Below are 20,753 nucleotides of genomic sequence, written 5' to 3' on the forward strand. Positions count from 1 at the left end.
AAATAAATCAAGCAAAAGCTGACATAGTTGAATGGAGAAATTAGAAAAAAAACAAAAGAAACCAAACCCACAGTTATAGTTCGTCACTTTGAAATTGCCTCTCAGCAACTGCTAGAAGTACTAGACTGAAAATCACAAGGCTCTAGAAAATCTCAACAGTAGAGTTAACCAGTAGGATCTAGTTGACATATAGAGGACATACCACCCAGCAACAGGAGGATATGCATTTCTTCCAAGTGCCGATGGAACATTCACCAAGATAGACCATGTCTTAGGCCATAGAACAAACCTCAGCAGATTTCTAAGTATTAAAATCATACAGAGTGCATTCTCTGACCATAATGGAATCAAACTAGAAATCAGTAATAGAAACAAAAGGAAAATCTCTAAATATGTGGAAATTAAACACACATTTCTGAATAAGCCTTGGGTCAAAGAGGAAGTCTCAAAGGAAATGAAAAAATACATAGAACTGAATGAATGATAGTAAAAAAAAAATTATATCGATGTATAGGATGCAGCTCAAGCAGTGCTCAGAGAGAAATTTCCAGCAATGCATACTTATATTAGAAATGAGGAAAGATCTCAAATCAGAAACCAATGAAAATCTAAGTAAATGTAAGTAAAAATCTAAACGTAAATCGAAATAAATGTTCATGGATTGAAAGACTCAATATTGTAAAACATCAATTTTGCCCAAATTGATCTGTGGGTTTAATGCAATTCCTATTAAAATCCCAGGAAGGTTTTTGTAGAAATAGCCAACTTATTATAAAATTTAAAAGGAAAGGCACAGGAATGTAAAATAGCTTAAACAATATTGAGGAAGAATAAAAGGGGAGGAACTATATATCCAGATATTACAGCTTACTATATTGCTACAGTAATCAAGACGGTATGGTGTTGGTGGAGGGACGGACACATAAATCAGTGGGACAGAATGGAGATCTCAGAAACAAACCCACAAATATGCTTAATTGATTTTTTACAAAGGTTCAAAAGCAATTCCTTGGAGGAAGGATAACCTTTCCAACTAATGGTGCTGGGGAAATTAGACATCCATAGGCAAAAACCCAAAAAAGCCCCACTACCACCAAACCACATACACCAAAAGTACACACACTGACACATACACACACACAAACATACATAAAATACATACATAAAAATTAACTCAAAATGGATCAGGACCTTAAATCTAAAGTGTAAAACTTACATAAAACAGGTGTTTTTTTTGTTGTTGTTTGTTTGTTTTTTGCAATACGCGGGGCTCTTACCGTTGTGGCCTCTCCTGTTGCGGAGCACAGGCTCCGGACGCGCAGGCTCAGCGACCATGGCTCACGGGCCCAGCCACTCCGCGGCATGTGGGATCCTCCCAGACCGGGGCACGAACCCATGTCCCCTGCATCGGCAGGTGGACTCTCAACCACTGCGCCACCAGGGAAGCCCAGAAAAGTTTTTAAAAGAAAAACATGCCATGCTTCTCCCTTTATCCTTTTAGCCTTTCAGTATTCAGTTTGGGCATCTCACCTCTGAGGAGTTCTCACTGGTCCTGGAAGGCCGAGCCTGGTTGGTCATCTGTCCCATGGGCTCCAGTAATACCATGCTGGACATTTGTCTTTTCTCTGCTTGCCCAGCATCTGAGCGTTTTCATGTTTGGGGAATTTCCCATTAAACGGGCTTTGTTTGATGTGAGGGCCCACTGCCTGCTGCAGAAGCTAAGGAAGACAGATACTGTTTCCTGGTACCACGTCGTGGCAACTTGGGTATAAAAGTGTCATCTAGGATAGTCATTCTTTTCAGCCGGAGACTTTGAGTGTGGAGTGAGTGATGGAAAGGGACTGGGACATGGAGAACTCATTCTTGTGCTGGGGGCAGCAGCATCTTTCATTCAGGGGTGGTGCTGGTGATGGTATCCAGAGAGGGGTGGTGTCTGTAGTATATGGCTTCTGGGGGATTGAGTGTGGTCCTGCTGCCAGCCTTCCTTCGTTCTTGCCTTTATAATGGGTCTATGAGCTGTGAAATCCTTTCAATAAATTCTTTTTCTCTTTAGCCAGACTCCGTTTCTGTTGCTTGCAAAAGAATCGTAATTGATTCGATCAGACTATCATAATAGTATTGCACATTTTTCTTGCTTACTTGCCATTTCCTGCAAACAGATCATGGGTAGGGGCTCTGTCTCGTTAGTCATTGTACATTCAGTACACAGCATGCTTAAAGTACATTAACTAATTGCTAAATAATGAGTGAAACATGCAAGTCTTCAACTTGGTTTCTCCATTGGCGTGATATTGATATTTAGTGGTAGTTACTCTGTGACTTTTGCATGTGGTGGACTTTGTAGTTTTCAGTGTTACTTGCAAGATATAAATATTTTGTTTGTCTTCTTTGTTTGCCTTATTGGGAACTTAGAAGAGAGTTTGTAGAAACAGTTATCCTGAACAATATTTTTTCTTCTATTTTTCTTAGTGTAAGTACTAAGTGAGATGGACAGGGGAACCCCTTTTATCAGGACCAAAAAATAAGACTTTGTGATCAACTGACATAGTAACAAGCTGGTAGATTTTATGTGGACAGCATTGTAATATCAGTACACTGATGTATATTATACACTGATATATATGTGTAAAGGCTCTCCATCTATGTCTCCTCGTTTGTTGTTCCCATTGTTAGTTCCATAGTATGTCAGTCACTTAGGCTCAAAACCTCGGTTATCTTGGATGACTTCCTCTGTTTTGCCCCTCTAATTGGGAATGGCACTGATTGTACCTCTGTAGTACCCTTCCTGTTTCCTCCACTAATGTTTTGAGACAAGTCACCATGACCTTTCTTGCATAACCTCCTCACAGGTTTCACTTTTACTGAATCAAGCCCACCTTGCACAGAGCTCCTAGATGGATCTTTCTGATGATACCTCAGGAAGCTTGATAGTATCTTGTGATTCCAACCCTGAGTTGATCTGCAGTGTTTCTTCAAATTACCTTTCTTACTGCACTTCCTGTGGTTTTACCAATCACATATTAAATAGTGTTCTTTTCTGGAATAATCTGTTTCTTGTGTACATGCTGTTTGCCCCCTCAACAGTCACAGTATATTCAAATTCTACCATTCGGTTGACTTAGAATATGCTCCAGGTTGCATTCCCTAACCCACCCTCCTTTGTTAAATGCAGAGATACTCTTTCAGATGAGCGCTACACCGCCCCCCCTATTCTGGGAGCCTGTCTTATCTCTCCTTTGGCATTATATATTATTGAACTAATATTTGAGGCAGTTGGGTGGATTTGAAAATGAAAGCATCCATGGTACTCCCTATAGAACTTTCAGAGTTAATGAATCATAGATTTATCTCATTAGGTTGTAGAAAACCCAGAGCAGTATCAAAACCCAAACACCATCAAAACACTATAAGGCTTTAATGTTAATTTTCTGCCTCATGCAGCTACCAGTAGGGGTACTTATGCTTACGAAACGCATGGTTTCTTCTTTAAAATGATGCCTTCGTGTTTCGTTTCCTTGCTGTGAGGACTTTATTCAAATTATCGTTTGTTTTGTACTTTCACAGTCCATGCTCCGAGGGAGAGGAGGTTGCTATAAACATACGTTCTATGGCATTGAAAGCCATCGTTGCATGGAAACTACCCCGAGCTTGGCATGTGCAAATAAATGTGTCTTCTGTTGGCGGTAAGTAAAAATGAATGGCCATGGTGACCAAATATGTAATGATCTGTAATAATCAATTTCTGCCCAACACTGTACTCAGATTTACCTAAAGCTCTGTTGTTTCTGTAATTAATCCCCTTTTTCATTTCTAATATTTATTTTTTTTTCTTGATCAGTTTTATCAGGGGCTTGCCAATTTTTTTTTTTTTTTAAAGATGCTGCCTTGGGTCTTCGTTGCTGCATGCGGGCTTTCTCTAGCTGCAGTGAGTTGGGGCTACTCTTTGTTGTGGTGTGTGGGCTTCTCATTGTGGTGGCTTCTCTTGTTGTGGAGCATGGACTCTAGGTGCGTGGGCTTCAGTAGTTGTGGCACGTGGGCTCAGTAGTTGTGGCTTGCAGGCTCTAGAGCGCTGGTTCAGTAGTTGTGGCGCATGGGCTCTAGAGCGCAGGCTCAGTAGTTGTGGTACATGGGCTTAGTTGCTCCATGGCATGTGGGATCTTCCCGGACCAGGGCTTGACCTGTGTCCCCTGCATTGGCAGGCGGCTTCTTAACCACTGAGCCACCAGGGAAGTCCTGCAAAAGTCTTTATTACTCCGTTTTTGGAAAGATATTTGCACTGGGTATAGAATTCTGAGTTGACAAGTTTGTTTCCTTTATGCATTCTTTCAGGTGTCATTATAGTTTCATCTGGCTTATTTGTTTTCTGATGAGTTGTCAGAAATAATTTTTAACCTTTGTTCTTAAGTAGTGTGCCCTTTTTCTCTAATTTGAAGGTTTTCTTATTTTCTTTTGTTTTCATTAGTTTAGATACCGTACTTTTAGGCTGTTTTTTTTTTTTTGCGGTACGTGGGCCTCTCACTGCTGTGGCCTCTCCCGTTGCAGAGCACAGGCTCCGGACGCGCAGGCTCAGCGGCCATGGCTTACGGGCCCAGCCGCTCCGTGGCATGTGGGATCTTCCCGGACCGGGGCACGAACCCGTGTCCCCTGCATCGGCAGGCGGACTCTCAACCACTGCGCCACCAGGGAAGCCGTAGGCTGTTTTTAAAATACACTGGTTGTTGTTTTGCGAGTTCCTTCGATCTGTGGTTGTTTCTCATTACCTTTGGAAAATTGTTGGCCGTAATTTTTCTACATTTTTTTCTGCTTTGTTCCTTTCTGGGATTTCAAGTAGGTCTTCCCATTGCACTGCCTCTCAGAGAGGGTCTTGCAACAATATTCTACTGGTGGTCGTTACTGGATGCTTGTTGGCCTGGTGTTGTATGGCTGTGAGAGGGGTGCACGTTTTATATTGTCCTGAGTAAGTCTCAGTCTTGGCCAGGCACTTGCCATCTACCCCTCTCTGCTAGGTGTCATGACTCAAAATAAGTTGTAAACTACAGCTATAAATAGCTGAGCTTTTTGTAGGAAACCAACCCTGATTTTATAATTATATGGACTCCTTCATAGGAGGTAACTAGCTGAGATTTAATGCAGGGAGTCCTTTAGAACTTCTGCCTCTTTTTTCTAGGCACCACACCAATCCCGTGGGTACTGAATGGCGGTGGAAGATGGACCAGGCTGAAATGATCTTAAAGGAAGCCATTGAAAACCATCAGAACGTGATGAAGCAGTTTAGAGGTATTTATTGTCCCTCTACAAAGGGATGCTAATAGCCTGAATTAAATTGGCAGAGGAATTGCCTCCTTTGGCAGGATTTTGTCCTTGCTGGCAGTTCTCATATAGGAAAGTGAAAACTTTGTAGAAATATTATATATGTCTTGGCCTTTTTAGTTTTTACTAATAACTTTATATCTTGTATGATGGGAGAATTAAAAAACTTAATTCAAAGCTTAGCTATTTATAATGTGGTACACTCAGCCTGTGAGTTTTGCCTGGGAGTATATCCTCATTCTTCCTAAAAACTTTTGCTATTGTTCTGTCTTGTTGGGTACAAAGCAGCCTTGTGGATGGATTGAAAATTTTAGAGCACTGGAAAATTCTTAAGTAATATCAGTTGGTATTGGGAAAGCATTTTTGAATAAATGCCTTACAAAAAAAGGCGGGTTAATATTAATCAGATTTCCTCCACATGATCCACAGTGATGTGTAGAATTCTGCCACTCAGTTTCTAGAATTTCCTGATCCAGTTGTGTCTCATAGTTCAAAGTATTTGACTCTACTGGAGATGGCTGGTTCTCAAGCTTTAGTGTGCATCAGAATCGTGCATTAAAGTAGAGATTCCTGGTCTCCTTCCCCAGAGAATGATTCAGTAAGTCTGAGGTAGCAACCGAGAATGTGCATTTTGAGATTTCCTGGTGGTATCGATGTTACTGAACTGGGGACCATACTTTGAGACCCACTACCGTAGATGGATGTGGAGGACTTGTAAAGTGATATAACGACAGCTGCAGATGGTCAACTGAAATAAGTCTGTTAGGTTCCCTGTTAAATGTGCACGCCTCTGTCTCCACCTGCCGCTTGTTAGTCCTCTCCTCTTTATCCTTTCGTTTCATATACAACAACAAAAAAGATGAATTCCAACCATGGTTGTTTTGACATAGGCCCTCTTGTGGTGCTAGCTCATCAATGGGAGTCTTTATAAACCCCAGTAATTAGCATTTTGAAGATCAGGTGACTCTTTGATGCGAAGAAATTCGTTCGGTCAGGTCACTGCTTCTTGAGGTCTCAGTGCTTCTGATGTTGTTTTCCTAACATCACCCAGCAGTTCTCCAGGTCTCAGCAGACACTGCCTGGGTGTCCGACAAATTTAATTCAATCCTGACACTGTCTGGAGATAGCATCAGGCCCCGCAGGTTAAGGATTCAGTCCTATAAGACTGCCCCCCACTTCAGCTGCCAATCACAAGTCTGGGATGTTACCTGTGCTTCTGACCAACTGGCTATAAATTGGAAGTTCCCACACCCTCCTCCTTGGATTCCTGGTTTGTTAGAGTGGCTCACAGAACAGAGAAACATTTACTTATTTTTACCATTTTATTATAAAGGATATATAGAGGTCACAGAAGAACAGCCAGGTGGAGAAGTACATCTGGAAGGGTCCCGAGGCCAGGAGCTTCTGTCCCCATGGAGTTGGCCACCCTCCTGGCATGTTCACCAACCCAGAAGCTCATCAGATCTTGTTCAAGAGACTATAGAGCTTAATTTGTAGCCCCCTCTTCCCTTTCTCACAGGTCTGTGTGGTTGAAAGTTCCAGTCCCTTAAACACTTGGTCTTTCTGGTGACCAGCCCCAGCCTGAGGCTATTTAGGGATCCTGCCCTATGTCACCCCATTTGCATAAATTTAGGTTTGCTCAAAGGGGGCTCCTTATGAAGGACAAAAGACACTCCTACCACTCAGGAAATCCCAGGGGTTCTAGGAGCTTTGTGTGGGGAACCAGGAACAAAGACCAAATCTATTTGTTATTTTTTACCGCGGTACTTCTTATTACTCTTCTGATTTCCTAGGAGAAGTTGGGAAAGCAATGCAAATAATGATTCAAGATCAATAATAATTTATAAAGGATAGTCAGTTATACCTTTATTTTATTCTTTATGAATTTTCTAGGGAAAGGTGCCCTGTACATATTTGTGTGTGTCTGTGTATGTGCTAACCTATTGTACATCTTCAGAGATGCTAATAAATATTTTAATATTTCATCTTGGCTTTTAGTCTCAAGCATTTTTTTTTTTTTTTGAACAAGTCATTTTCTCTTATTTGGATAAAGCAGTGTCTCTTACCAGTCTTTTGGAAAATTAAATGAAACTGTGTGGTGAAGAACTAGGAAGTCTCCACATCAGGAATTTATTAGCTTTTCTTAGACTGTTTGTTGATTTAGTTAATATTATTGATTGTTGATCTTCAGATAAACCATATGCCTTTTAAATAAATTTCAAGGCAAAGTCTTGTTTTCTTTTGGATAGGTACTAGTCAGAATTCTCCAGAGAAACAGTCAACACACCCACTGTGTGGGTGTGTGTATATATATAGAGAGAGATATAGATTGATAGAGTGAGATTGGCTTAAGGAATTGGATCATGTAATCGTGCAGGTTTGGCCAATCAAAAAGATAGATAAAAATAATCCATTGGGGTAGACCAGCAGGCTGGAAATTTAAGAAGAATTGCAGTTCAGATGCAGAGGCAGTCTGCTGGCAGAATTCCTTCTTGCTTGGGGGAGGTCAGCCTTTGTTCTTTTAATGCTTTCAGTTGATTGGGTGAGGTCCACCCACATTAGAGAGGGCAGTCTGCTTTACTCAAAGCCTACTGCCTTAAACATTATCTCATCCAAAAGACACCTTCACGGCAATATCCAGAATAGTGTTTGACCAAATATCTGGGCACCATGGCCCAGCCAAGTTGACAGATAAAATGAACCATCCCTGGTAATAATATCAGAAGCAGGGAAATGCCAGTAATTTTGTCTTTAGAGTCTAATCAGTTTGTTTTGGCTTAGTGCCTAAAGAGTCAGTTGAACCCTTAAATAATGGGGTGATGGCTGAAGATGTGTGTTTCCTGGACATCTGGGAATCTCCCTGAATAAACTGTGTCCCAGGGGATTTGTATGGGAGGAAGCAGTCCTGAGGAGTAGACATTCATTTTTCCATTCCGAGATGTCCTTGATACAGAACGACAATCTGAGTTTTGACGGTAATTTTTCTGACAGGAGTATTTTTGCAAGTGCACTTTAAATGGAAATAAGAGATGAATAAATCATGAGGCTGCCTTTCTTCACGTTAATAACATGTGTTAGGTGAGGTCGGTGAACACTAGTCTTTGTTGTCTGCCTAGCTTGTTGGAGGGTGCAGAAAGGTATACCTGGTTAGTAACCTTGTGCTTGCCTTTTTTTTTTTTAATATTTATTTTTATTTATTATTTATTTATTTATGCTGCGCTGGGTCTTAGTTGTGGCACGCAGGATCTTTAGTTGCAGCATGCAGACTTCTTAGTTGAGGCATGTGGACTCCTAGTTGCAGCATGCATGCGGGATCTAGTTCCCCGACCAGGGATCGAACCCGGGCTCCCCCCACCCCCCACATTGGAAGGGCAGAGTCTTACCCACTGGACCACCAGGGAAATCCCACCTTGTGCTTGCTTTAATCAGTAGGTATCTCAGATGGTTTGTCTTTAGGTATCCATGGCGTAAGAGACAAAAGGGTTTTAAAACATATATATATATATTGTCTTGTAGGGGGAGGACAGATACAGGATTGCAGGGAGAAAGAAAGAGCATGTCTGTGAACAAGTGAATCCTGAGTAGGGGTGAGAATGCCTAAGGGGGTGAGGGTGACCCCCAAACATTCAACAACTGCCATTCATTTCATCCTTAAAAATAGCTTTAATAGAGTATCTACTTTGCCCTTGTAATTCTCACAAAGGATTCTTTTTGCATACCTTAATTAATTGACTTGACAAAATGTTACCATGTCAGCAAATCATGTCTTTATATAATCGACAATAAATTTTCTAGAAAGGTTTCCAAATTGGAACTGGTTGATATTTGTACACTGACACTCTTCAGGGTACCAAAGCAGTTTTTCTTTAAAGTAGTAGTAGAAAATAGGTGTATATTTGAAGGTGTGATGGGCAGTAGACAGGTCGGCACATGGGCATAAAGGAGCTCTCATATTTTCACTAAGATGAGAACTTCCTTAGTTTCCAATTTTTGGATGGTGGTGACTGTTTGTTAATGCTTTTTACTTTATTCTGTGCTTAATCAAGACATTACTTTTTTGAAAATCTGTCTCATTGCTATCATAACCAAAGCAAATCCTGCTGTGAAACTATAGTATTAGAAAAGGAAAAAAAAAAAAAAACCTAATTACCAAAGGATGAAATACATAATTTGTAAGAATACAAAGTTCTTCTGGAAGACTGGGGTGGTCTACGATACAAAAATGTTAATTTTTTTCTTTTTATTATAACTTTGGCAAAATGATAGAATTTTAATATTTCAGAGTATTATGTTTTCTATGTTCTTGGATCTTGGCAGTAAGTAATCTAGTGTTCAAATTGATGGTTGTTTACTGTGGGCATTCAACTTGGCAGTGAGATTTTATAACTTCACTCAGTCTTTATCAATGGTTATAATCTAAAGTTTTCTTTTTCAATGAACCTGAATTCCTCCTGCAATCAGTGAAATCTCTATATTCTATCTTTTGTTCATCCTTAAGGGTATAAATAAAACAGGTCACCCTCCTTTCTGGATAGTCAGCTTCAGGGTGAGGATGGTGAGACTAATGCAAGTGACTCTACCTCTTCTGAACCGAGTGCCATCACCTGGGTGCAGCTCTGACACACATCCTACTTTTGGATGGTAAAGATGCAGGAATGTAACTAACTCTAGATTTCATATCAGCCCCTGGTGGAGAGTCTATTTTTTCCTAGTTCCACATTTATTCCCTTTTTAAAATTTACAGTGCTTTATTTTTACCCTTTAATATACCATGGTTATTTTTCCTTACTAATAACATGAATTGATCTGATTTCTTTTTTTTTAATTATCATTTATTTATTTTATTTATTTATTTTTGGCTGCGTTGGGTCTTCTTTGCTGCATGCGGGCTTTCTCTAGTTGCGGTGAGCGGGGGCTACTCTTCGTTGCTGTGCGCAGGCTTCTCACTGCGGTGGCTTCTCTTGTTGCGGAGCATGGGCTCTAGGCGCGTGGGCTTCAGTAGTTGTGGCACGAGGGCTCTAGAGCGCAGGCTCAGTAATTGTGGTGCGTGGGCTTGGTTGCTCCACAGCATGTGGGATCTTACCGGACCAGGGCTCGAACCCATGTCCCCTGCATTGGCAGGTGGATTCTTAACCACTGCATCACCAGGGAAGCCCTGATTTCTTTTTTAATCTAAACTTCTTAAAAAATCGTATTATGAAAATGTCCAAGTATACACAAAATAGAATGGCACAATAAACCCCCATATCCTTTTCTCCCCTATTTAAAAATTGTCAAAATTTTGGCATACTTACTTCTCTATCTCCCCTTTTTTCTTTGCTGAAGTAATTAAGACAAATCCCAAGTATCACATTTGCCTTCAAACTTCAATATGAATCTCTTTTAAACATTAGATTTTTTTCATCAACACAATATCATTATCACAGCTAATAACATTATTATTTTTTTTAACATGACTGTTTTCTTCTGGGTTTACTGAGGTACAGTTGACATATAGCATTGTGTAAGCATTGTGTTTTCTTCCAGGTTTACTGAGGTACAATTGATACGTAGCACTGTGTCATGTACAACATGACAATTTGATATATAGACAGGCTGTGAAATAATTACCACAATATGATTAGTTCCATTTCCTTCTTAGTTTGTCATTTTCTGGGTATCTCCACTTTAGCCTTTCCTTAGAGGTCACTCGTTAATAATTTCCCTTGCCCTAGCTTGGAGTCCTGTTTTACAGGGTGCTTTCCTAGCCCATGATGATCACCCGCTCTCTCCTATGGGCCTGGTTCAGTCATTTGATGATCGTATTTTTGCCTAGGATGAGACTTGTTGTGCGTACTGTTGTTTTTGCCTCTGAGTGTCCAGCTCTAGCTGAGTGGCCAGCCTTGAGCACACTTTGAAGATATACTCATCTTTTAAACATTCCCTTTTCATGCATCTGTTCTCAATTCCAAGGGCAATCACTGTCTTTTCAGTTATTTCATTGATCATCAAAGCAGCTTTCTTCCCATGACTTTTGTTAGCTTTCCCCTTTATATGCATGCAAAATTAACTTTACATTGATTACAAGTAGGTCAGAATTACAGTGCAACTCGGCCTTTTTTCAAAATGCTCACTGCCCCCCTCTAAATACCACCATGGCAGGGAGAAATAGTTTTCAGAGAATGGAGTTCAGGTTTCTTTAGCTCAGCTTCCCATCAGTTCAGCTGACATCAAGTGAGTGAACCCTCTCTGTGAGGAACGTCCTCGGTGCTGAAGGTGCAAATGTGAAGGTGACATCATTTGTTGCTAGATGTTTTTATCTATAGTTTAAGCTAGAAGTGAAGTAATGCGAAAAATAAAGGGTCTCCAACAGATGGTCCTCAGGAACGAGGTGTGCTAAAGTACACATCCAAAAGGAATGTCGGGGAGGCGGGGAAGAGAACACCGCCTGCTAATTGTTTTCCGAAGTTTATTTATGAAATAAACATCATAGTAGAAGTGGCTGTATCAAAGATATATTATATATGACTTTCAGCAGGAGGGGTTCTTAGGAACATCTTTGGCCAGGAGCTATACTGTTATTTGAGAAGAAAGAAGAAAATGTTTTATTTCTGATTGGTCCAATCTTTAGAAAGAGGAATACTCACACATATCAATTATACCTCAATTTAAAAAAAGGCATAAGAAAGTATTCAGAATAGAGGGGGGGGGTTAATCAACTCCCAAAGAAATAGGAATACTCTACATTGAACCTTATATCACTTTTTAAAAAAATTATTTATTTTTGGCTGTGTTGCGTCTTCATTGCTGCGTGTGGTCTTTCTCTAGTTGTGGTTAGTGGGGGCTACTCTTCGTTGTGGTGCGCAGGCTGCTCATCGTGGTGGCTTCTCTTGTTGCGGAGCACCGGCTCTAGGCACGTGGGCTTCAGTAGTTGTGGCACGCGGGGTCAGTAGTTGTGGCTCACGGGGTTGAGAGCGCAGGCTCAGTAGTTGTGGTGCACGGGCCTAGTTGCTCCACAGCATGTGGGATCTTCCCGGACCAGGGCTTGAACCCATGTCGCCTGTGTTGGCAGGCAGATTCCTAACCACTGCACCACCAGGGAAGCCCGAACCTTATATCATTTTTATTTCTGGGTTATTCAGCTTATTGCTATGACCTTAGGATAAAAATTCTGGAATCTTAAGTTTTTGCTTTGGCATCTTTCAGTGAGGTAAGGAGTGCTTCCTAGTTAATATGATGACTGTAGTGATCAGGATCAGGAAGCTGTTCAGGCTGAGAAATGTCACAAAACTTGCTTAAGAAAAAACAAAAACAAAGAAAACTAACAACGACAACAACAACAAAAACCTCCAAACCAAAAAACAAAAACAACAACAACAAAACAAAACCAAAGCAGAGTTTAGAGGTGAAAGGGATAAGGTTTAGGGAAACATGAAGTGAACAGGCTGTGTGTGTGTGAGTGAGAGAGAGAGAGACAGACAGACAGACACACAGTGGGAAATATCCCTATAGATTTGCTACTGAAATGTAGTGTCTGCTGTTGCCTGGGCTGTCCTCCGGCCCCAGGAATGCTTTCCATTAGAAATTTGGAGGATGTCTTATTTTCTGACATATTTCTTTGAGGACAGTGAAAGACAGCATGAGGTTGAGTCCCTGAGGGCCTTGTTTTTGGAGGAGCACTGTAATCGCCTCTGACAGTGAGCGTTGAAATAGAAACGTGCTTCTTGAAGGAGAGAACCAAGGTTTTACATATTCTCAGTGCCTTACTTTTGAGAAAATTAGGATAATTTTAAAATCCCAGAATTATTCTTTTAAAAGCCTTATCCACAGGCTTTTTTTTGGTCTTGGTTTTTGTTTGTTTTCGTAGGTGTCTGATATTTATTAGCTGTAGCTCTCCGAGAAGATAGCAGTTGATCTCTTTGCCTGTAAGTTTTCCTCATTCTTCCCTGGTAACGTCCTTTGTTAGTCCCTCTTCCTTTCCTCAGATATGTGATTGCGTAGACTTCAGTCCTTGGTCCTCTTCTCTAACTGCCCTTTTTGCCTTGGTAATCTGCTTCGGGCCCTTGGATAGAAATACCATCCATTTCGCAAAAATGTTTATTTCCACATAGGCCTTTCTCCCAGAATCCAAACTTGAATGTTGGACACACATTCAGCTATCTAATAGACATATTAAACTTCACGTGTCCAAAATTGAACACATGGTATCTACCTCCACCCCCCCAATACTTGTTACCCCCATGTTACCCCTAAGGCTTTCTTACCGCCAACTTGTCTCAATTGATGGTGACTCTTGCTTAGGCCAAAAACTTTATAGAAATCATTGACACCTCTCTGTTTCTCGTAACCTACATCCAATCCATTAGAAAATCCTTCAAACGTACCTTCAAAATAGAGCCTTTGGGGCCTCCCTGGTGGCGCAGTGGTTGGGAGTCCGCCTGCCGATGCAGGGGACACGGGTTCGTGCCCTGGTCTGGGAAGATCCCACATGCCGCGGAGCGGCTGGGCCCGTGAGCCGTGGCCGCTGAGCCTGTGCGTCCGGAGCCTGTGCTCCGCAACGGGAGAGGCCACAACAGTGAGAGGCCCGCGTACTGCAAAAAAAAAAAAAAAAAAATAGAGCCTTTGACTATACCTTTGAAATAGGCCTAGCTGATAAGCCCTTCTTGCCACCTCCACTGCTACCACCTTGGTCCAAGCCACCATCATTTCTTGCTTAGATTATGTAATATCCTTGTGGCAGGTTAGCCTCTCTGCTTGCCCCTCTGTTCTCAACATAGCACCCAACGTGATCCACCCTTCTTAGGCCACCCTTCTCAAAACCCTGCCGTGGCCATCCATGTTACTCAGATTCCATGGACATGTCAGCATCTCCCTGCTGTCTCGGGTGGGGGAGGGAAGGCAGGAGAGGCAGGCAGGCAGAGTCGGTGTGACTTTATGTAAATACATAGTAATTTCTGTCTGACTTTTTTGCTTTTTCATTTTTCTAAAAGCGTTTCTATATGGTACCAGTCCTTCTTCCACCACTTGCTTTAGTCTCAGTGCCCGTACCATAGGAGGAGGGTCCATGTCGTGAAAGAAGTCAAAAGCAGTCTTGAATAATCGAACGCTTCTGAGATTGCCTCGTGTCCATTGGCTTGTGGCACTGCTCCTTCTCTGTCTTCTTCCTCATCGTCTGGCACTGGTTAGGAAGCGCTCATCTCCATGCAGTCATCTTCTGTTCGCTCCTCTGGTGTGGTGTCTGCTAGCTCTTGAATTTCTCCAAGACCCATATCTTGAAGCCCCACCTTTTTTTTTGTTGTTGCTGTTAACTATATCCACAATCTCTTTCGTGCTTTCCTTGATTGGCTCTGTTGTAAATCCTGTGAAGTCACGCCCAACAAATAGACACAGTTTTCTGTAGCAGGAATTTATTGTTTTTGGCTTGATGGCTTTCACATATTTTTCTAGAACAAGGATGGCATCTTCAGTGGTGTAACCCTTTCAGACTTTCCTAATGTTCTGTCTGTCAGGGATCTGACAGTCCTTTCCATAGAGTACCATGTGTAATGAGCCTTAAAGGTCCTTCTGACCCCCTGATCTAGAGGCTGAATTAGAGATGTTGTGTTTGGGGTCAAGGAGACCACTTTGACGCCTTTGGTGTTGAACTCATGGGGTCTGGATGGCCAGGGGCATTGTCCAATATCAAACGAACTTTAAAAGACAGTCCCTTACCAGCAAGGTACTTCCTGACTTCAGGGACAAAGCATCCATGGAATCAGTCCAGAAAAAGTGTTCTCATTGTCCAGGCCTTCTTTTTGTACAACCAAAAGCCTGGCAGCTGGTTTTTATCTTTTCCCTCCAAGGCTCAGGGGTTAGCAGCTTTATAGAGAAGGGCAGTCGTGATCGTAAACCCTACTGCATTTGCACAGAACGGTAGAGTTAGCCTACCCCTTCCTGCCTTAAATCCTGGTGCTGGCTTCTCTTCCTTACTAATAAATGTCCTTTGAGGCTTTTTTTTGCACCCCAGAATAGAGCAGTTTTGACTACATTTAAAACCCTTTCTGGCAGATATCCTTTCTTAATGATTTTCTTTGCTGGGAATTCCTTTGCTGCCTCTTGGTTGGCAGAAGCTGCTTCTCCTGTTACCTTGACATGTTAAAAACCAAACCTCTTTCTAAAATCATCAAACCATCCTTTGCTGGCATTACATTCTCGAGCTTTAGATCCTTCACCTTCCTTTTGCTTTAAGTTGTCATATAATGACTTTGCCTTTTGACTCATATTCATTTATAGGTATGCCTTTTTTATAACAATCCTGCACCCACATAAAAGCTGCATTTTCAATATGAGATACAAAGGCGTTTTGCAAAAAGCGCAAGGTTTTCACGCCTGCTGGTGTAGCTGCAGCGACAGCTTCATGAATTTCCTTTTCTTTTTTTTAACAATGGTCCTTACACTGAACTCATTTATCTTGAAGTGGCAGCCAACGGCAGCTGCATATCTGAATCTGCGGTACATATCAAGCCATTCACCCTCTTCTTGTCATGTGATGATTTTTCTCTGCTGCTTGGGAGCACTTCCAGCATCACTAATGGCACATCATGTGGGTCCCGTGGTGTTATTTCAAGGTTCATAGTATTGCACAAACATGATGAAAACTACCAGAGAACTGCCAGAGATTGCCTTTTACTGCAATTTGCAATTGACTGGAGAGATGAACTGCTCACGTGGAGATGATGAGCCTCACGTGGCGTGGCGTTTCAAGCAGATACTTTGCAACACTTGCGCTCAGTGTGGTAGCAACAGGAGATCCTAGGAAATTATTACCGTGATACAGTGGGTACTACGGTTAATTTTGTGCAGTTATGATTTAATACTGCAACTTTACGTTTGTTTACATTTCTCTGGACTGGGAATGGTGCTATGTGTGGTCCTGAAGTGTTTGTGTGGGTACGTTTTGATACATTTTAACTTTTTAAAAATTTATGTGTATTTGGGACTTCCCTGGCGGTCCAGTGGTTAAGACTCCGAGTTCCCAAGGTTCCATTCCTGGTCGGGGAAGATCCTGCATGCCGCGTGGCTGGCCAAAAAAAAAAAAAAAAAATTAATGTGTATTTTATGGTAGTAAGTGATAAAATAGACAAGTATCTACATATATTTTATGCATTCGTGATATACCTAAGTTTTTCTTAAATTTTCTGGATATTTCTGTGCTGTGGGGGGCATCTGCTAGTTTTTTCAAATTGTCACAAATCTCCAAAAAATTTTCCTGTGTGTGTGTGTGTATATACATTACACACACATATATATAAAAATCCACATATATGTGGGCCTGCACAGTTCTAGCCCTTGTTGTTCAAGGGTCAACTGTATGTTGAATTGAATGGAATTACCATTTTATTTAAAATAATGGAAATAATTGAATTTAAATTCATGAAATAATTACTATAAGAAAAATAAGATTTTTTTGAATGCTTATGTGCTGGGCCTGGTACCAGACCTGTTATTTCATGTGGCTTATTTCGTTGAATTCTTATAACTGTGTGCATGTGAAATCCCTATCTTATAGATTAGGGAATGGGTGTAGAGCGGGTGAGTGGCTTGACCCAGGAGACAGACCAGCCTAGTGGTAGAGCAAGAATTTGGACCTGGTGTGTCTGACTTCCAGTGGTTAGGGCCCAGCCAGTGCTCAGTCATTCTGCTTTCTGAGTTTTAGGTTAATTTTGCAGTTCTGATTAAATCTGCCCTTCTACTCATCTTCTCCCAGCGAGATTAAAGTTACTGATTTTTTTTTTTTTAACAAAAAGGAAATTTTATACTTAATGCTGAGTTGTCTTGGTAACACAGACTGCGTTATGGATCAAATTTTATGTAAAACCTTGATTCAATTAAGATACTAGATTTCAATAACTTAAAAAATTATTCATCCCCCAAATACTGACATGAAATACATTCGTAGAATTGCAGTTAGGTAGTCATAAAAGAAGATAAAAGCTGCCACTTTTAGATTGTTCTGAGTTTAGCAGGCATTATGTTGGTTTGATGTCTTGGGTATTTACTTGCCCTTGCTTATTTCCAAGTAGATTGTGTATGTGTGCCTGTGTGTGTGTGTAAAATAAAGTCACTTCCTGGAAACTAAAGCACAAGCAAGCAGTGAGAGCTAACTTTATTTTCTCCAGATTTTTTGTTGTTGTTCTTTAAGGTGATAGTGACTGGGATTTAATCATTTTAAGAAACCAGGGTAAAGGTGATGAGAAGAAAAACTCCTTAATGAATGTTGTTTTGTGTGTGCTAGGCCCTCTTCCAAAGCTTTTCCATGCATTATCTCATTTAATTCTAAGAAACATTCTTTGGGCTAAGTACTGCTTACAGTCAAGAAAACTACTTTTCAGAGACGGCTCATAAATGACTGAGAGGGAATATGAACATGTCTCCTCCTACCTCCAGTCTCGGTGAGGAATCTGTATCCTTTAGAGAGAATGTGTTCTTCGAAAAGAAACTAGCGTAATGGATAGAAATATCTGAAGTAAAGGAGATATGTTTTTATTTGCCTTTTTAAGCAATTTCCAAGTCTTTCAAACTCTTCGTTAGATTGAGGGACTTTCAAGCATGCTTTCTATTTTTTTTTCCATGCATGCTTTCCTACAGTACATCGAGTCTAGAGCAGTGCTGCTTAACCCATCCTGTCCACTCTAATCACATGGGGAGCATTTAAAAAATACGGATGTCTCAGGCTCTCATCCCTAGAGGTTGCGATTTAACTGGCTTGGGATACTGCCTGGACACTGGGATTTTTTAAAGTTCTTTGGGTTATTTCTCAATGTCTTAACTAGGGTCGAGAACCAATGGTGTGTGGCAGTGGTTCCCCAAACTTGCCTGCATATTGGGATCACCTGGGGAGCTTCAGAAAGCTCCTGATGCCCCCTGCCCCTCCCCCAGAGATGGTGATTTCATTGGTCTGTGCTGTGGCCTGGAATTTGGAACGTTGACAGTTCCAAGGTGATTCTAGTTGGCATATAAGTTTGGGGGCTTCTGGTTTATGCAGTGGTTTTTCACTTTGGCTGCACATTAGAATCACCTGAGGAACTTTTAAAGCTCCCGTTACTCTGGCTTGCATTCACTCCAGTTAAACAGAATCTTTGGCAGTGGACCTAGGCCGCTGTAGTTTACGATACTCTCCAGGTGATTCCAATATGAAGCCAAAGGTGAGAACTGCAGGCTTCTTTTTCTCTCCTCTGTTCTTTTGGACCGACTGCATTTCGTTTCTCAATTCAGAATACCTGAGGAATGAAGGCTGCAATGATTGGCATAGGAGAGGCTTTCCTTATGCAGCTATACTGAGTTCATTGTCTTAGACCAACATGAAAGAATGCAGAGCTAAGCAAATTATGGAAAGTAGTACATTCTGTGTTCCAAATAATTAGCTAATAACAAAGTTAGTTTTGCCTGCTTGTATTGATGTAGTTTAATTAGTACTAAAAGGAAGGATGAGATTGCTGATACCATAATTCTAGGGTTTTTTTTTTCTGGTTTAATAATGTTAGGGTTGCCCCCCGCCCCCAGGCTCTTGTTTTGTAGTATTTGGCTGGTAGCAAAAGTAATTTTGCCCTCTAAAATCAAAAAACCATTAAGAAAAATTTTTTAATTTTTAATTAAGAAAAATAAAAGTGATGTCCTCTATCTGTGCCTTATTGAGCTTGTTCCTTTCCACCATGTTCTCCAGGAGTGCCAGGTGTCAGAGAGGAACGCTTTGAGGAAGGAATGACAGTAAAGCACTGTGCATTATCCCTTGTGGGAGAACCCATCATGTACCCAGAAATCAACAAGTTTTTGAAGCTACTCCACGAGCGTAAAATCTCCAGTTTCCTGGTCACAAATGCACAGTTCCCTGCGGAAATCAGGTGAGTGGTCCAGCTTGTTAAGATACTGCTGCTTGACTCTGTGTTTGACTGAAAAGTAAAACTAACAGGCATTAATATATTCAGAAAGGATTTACTGATTACTAAGTACATACAAATGTTGGCTTTGAGGGGACAGAGCTCCTGCTTTTAAAAATCCATTCTATCGGGGAAGATAACATTAGTTTAAGAAATAGAGGCACAAATAAATTGCTGGGGGAATTCAAAAGAGAAAGCAATTTTTTTTTAGATGAGAGAAGCAGGGTAAAACTTCTCAGAAAAGGCTTCATTAAATTTGGATCTTAAAGTATGTCTGGGATGGGTACTTGGGGAGATAGGAAACTGTGGATTTTTAATAAGAACTGTCCGAGAAAGATACAGAGTTGGGGTATTTGGGATACCATTATGTAAATATAGTTGGTTAGGACCACAGAGTGTGCGAAAGAGACTGGCAGCTGGAACCCAGGTTGGAAAGGTTGGGACAAAGTTGCAGATGACTTCAAATGCTGTTCTTTAGAAAGAGCTTGCTTTCTGCAGAGTAGTCTGCCAGCACAGTATAAAGTGGGTGAGCCAAGAAGCAGGAAACTGGATAGGAGATTATACGTTTGTCTACGTAAGAGTTAAAAGGATGAAAGTAAGACAGAATGAGGAGTCTTAAAAAAGGTATCACTGAGGCATGATAAGCTTGGCATACTGTTTGTATGGCTCTGTGAGCCCTGCACAGAAGAGGACTTAACTGATGACTCGGAAAGTTCCAGCCATGTTGATTGCTAGGACTGTGGGGCCCTGTAACAGTCGAGGGATCATGTGAGGAAGAAGCGGGTTTAGGAGGTAAGATGATGCGGTTGGTTTGGAGAGCTCTCCAGGTAGAGATGACCATCTCCTGGGACCTGGAAATGACCTGTTTTTGCATTATACTTGAACTATACACATATTATAGTACCAAAAACATTAACTTTTACTTGGTTGTTATTGTGCCTTCTTCATTAGACTGTGAGTCCCTGGGCCAGTGACCCCTGCTTATTTATCTTTATGCCACTAGTATAATTCCTGGCACACTGTAGGTGCTTGGTTTAGAATTTATCATCATAGGAAATCAAAGAGTTGATTAAAATTATTAGTTACCAGGCAGTAAAGTGAAAATCAGTAACATTGTCACAAAGATAGCTAAAATACTACTTCTTGAAGTTGTATAAAAAGTTAAAAGGGAAAGGTTTTTAAAAAGTCAATGTGTACATTTTGCATAGGGTCACTATTCCTTTTTTCAAATTTTTATGTTAAGATCTTTGACTTTTCAAATGGCTCATGAGGGCGGGGTTCAGATAGAGTGGTGTTGGGATACACACACACACGCACACACACATGCGCACACACACACACACACGCACACACACACGCGTATAGAAAAAAGGAGTCTATCCCAAATTTAAGACATGCAGTCGTCCCTGGTATCTGAGGAGGACTGGTTCCAGGACTCCCTGCAAATATCAAACCCCACTGATGCTCAAGTTCCTTTTATAAAATGGTATAGTATTTACATATAACCCACGCATATCCTCTCATGCACTTTAAATCATCTCTAAATTA

The 20,753-nt window shown here is 41.0% G+C and overlaps 1 protein-coding gene across 4 annotated transcripts in view; it reads left to right on the forward strand.

The window, feature by feature from the left end:
* Window positions 1-20,753, forward strand: part of LOC114894591 (S-adenosyl-L-methionine-dependent tRNA 4-demethylwyosine synthase) — a 152,360-nt gene that overhangs the window by 51,460 nt on the left and 80,147 nt on the right. For all 4 annotated transcript variants that reach the window (XR_003793259.1, XM_029221414.1, XM_029221415.1 and 1 more), the window contains exons 10-12: window positions 3,565-3,683; window positions 5,168-5,277; window positions 18,992-19,169. Coding sequence is in view for 3 of the 4 variants with exons in the window: in XM_029221414.1 (XP_029077247.1) it covers window positions 3,565-3,683; window positions 5,168-5,277; window positions 18,992-19,169 (407 nt within the window). In the remaining variant the exon portion in view is untranslated. The remainder of the gene's footprint in view (window positions 1-3,564; window positions 3,684-5,167; window positions 5,278-18,991; window positions 19,170-20,753) is intronic.

Source organism: Monodon monoceros, unplaced genomic scaffold, assembly GCF_005190385.1.
Source record: "Monodon monoceros isolate NGI ecotype Baffin Bay Population unplaced genomic scaffold, NGI_Narwhal_1 Super_Scaffold_13, whole genome shotgun sequence".
Classification (NCBI taxonomy): domain Eukaryota; kingdom Metazoa; phylum Chordata; class Mammalia; order Artiodactyla; family Monodontidae; genus Monodon; species Monodon monoceros.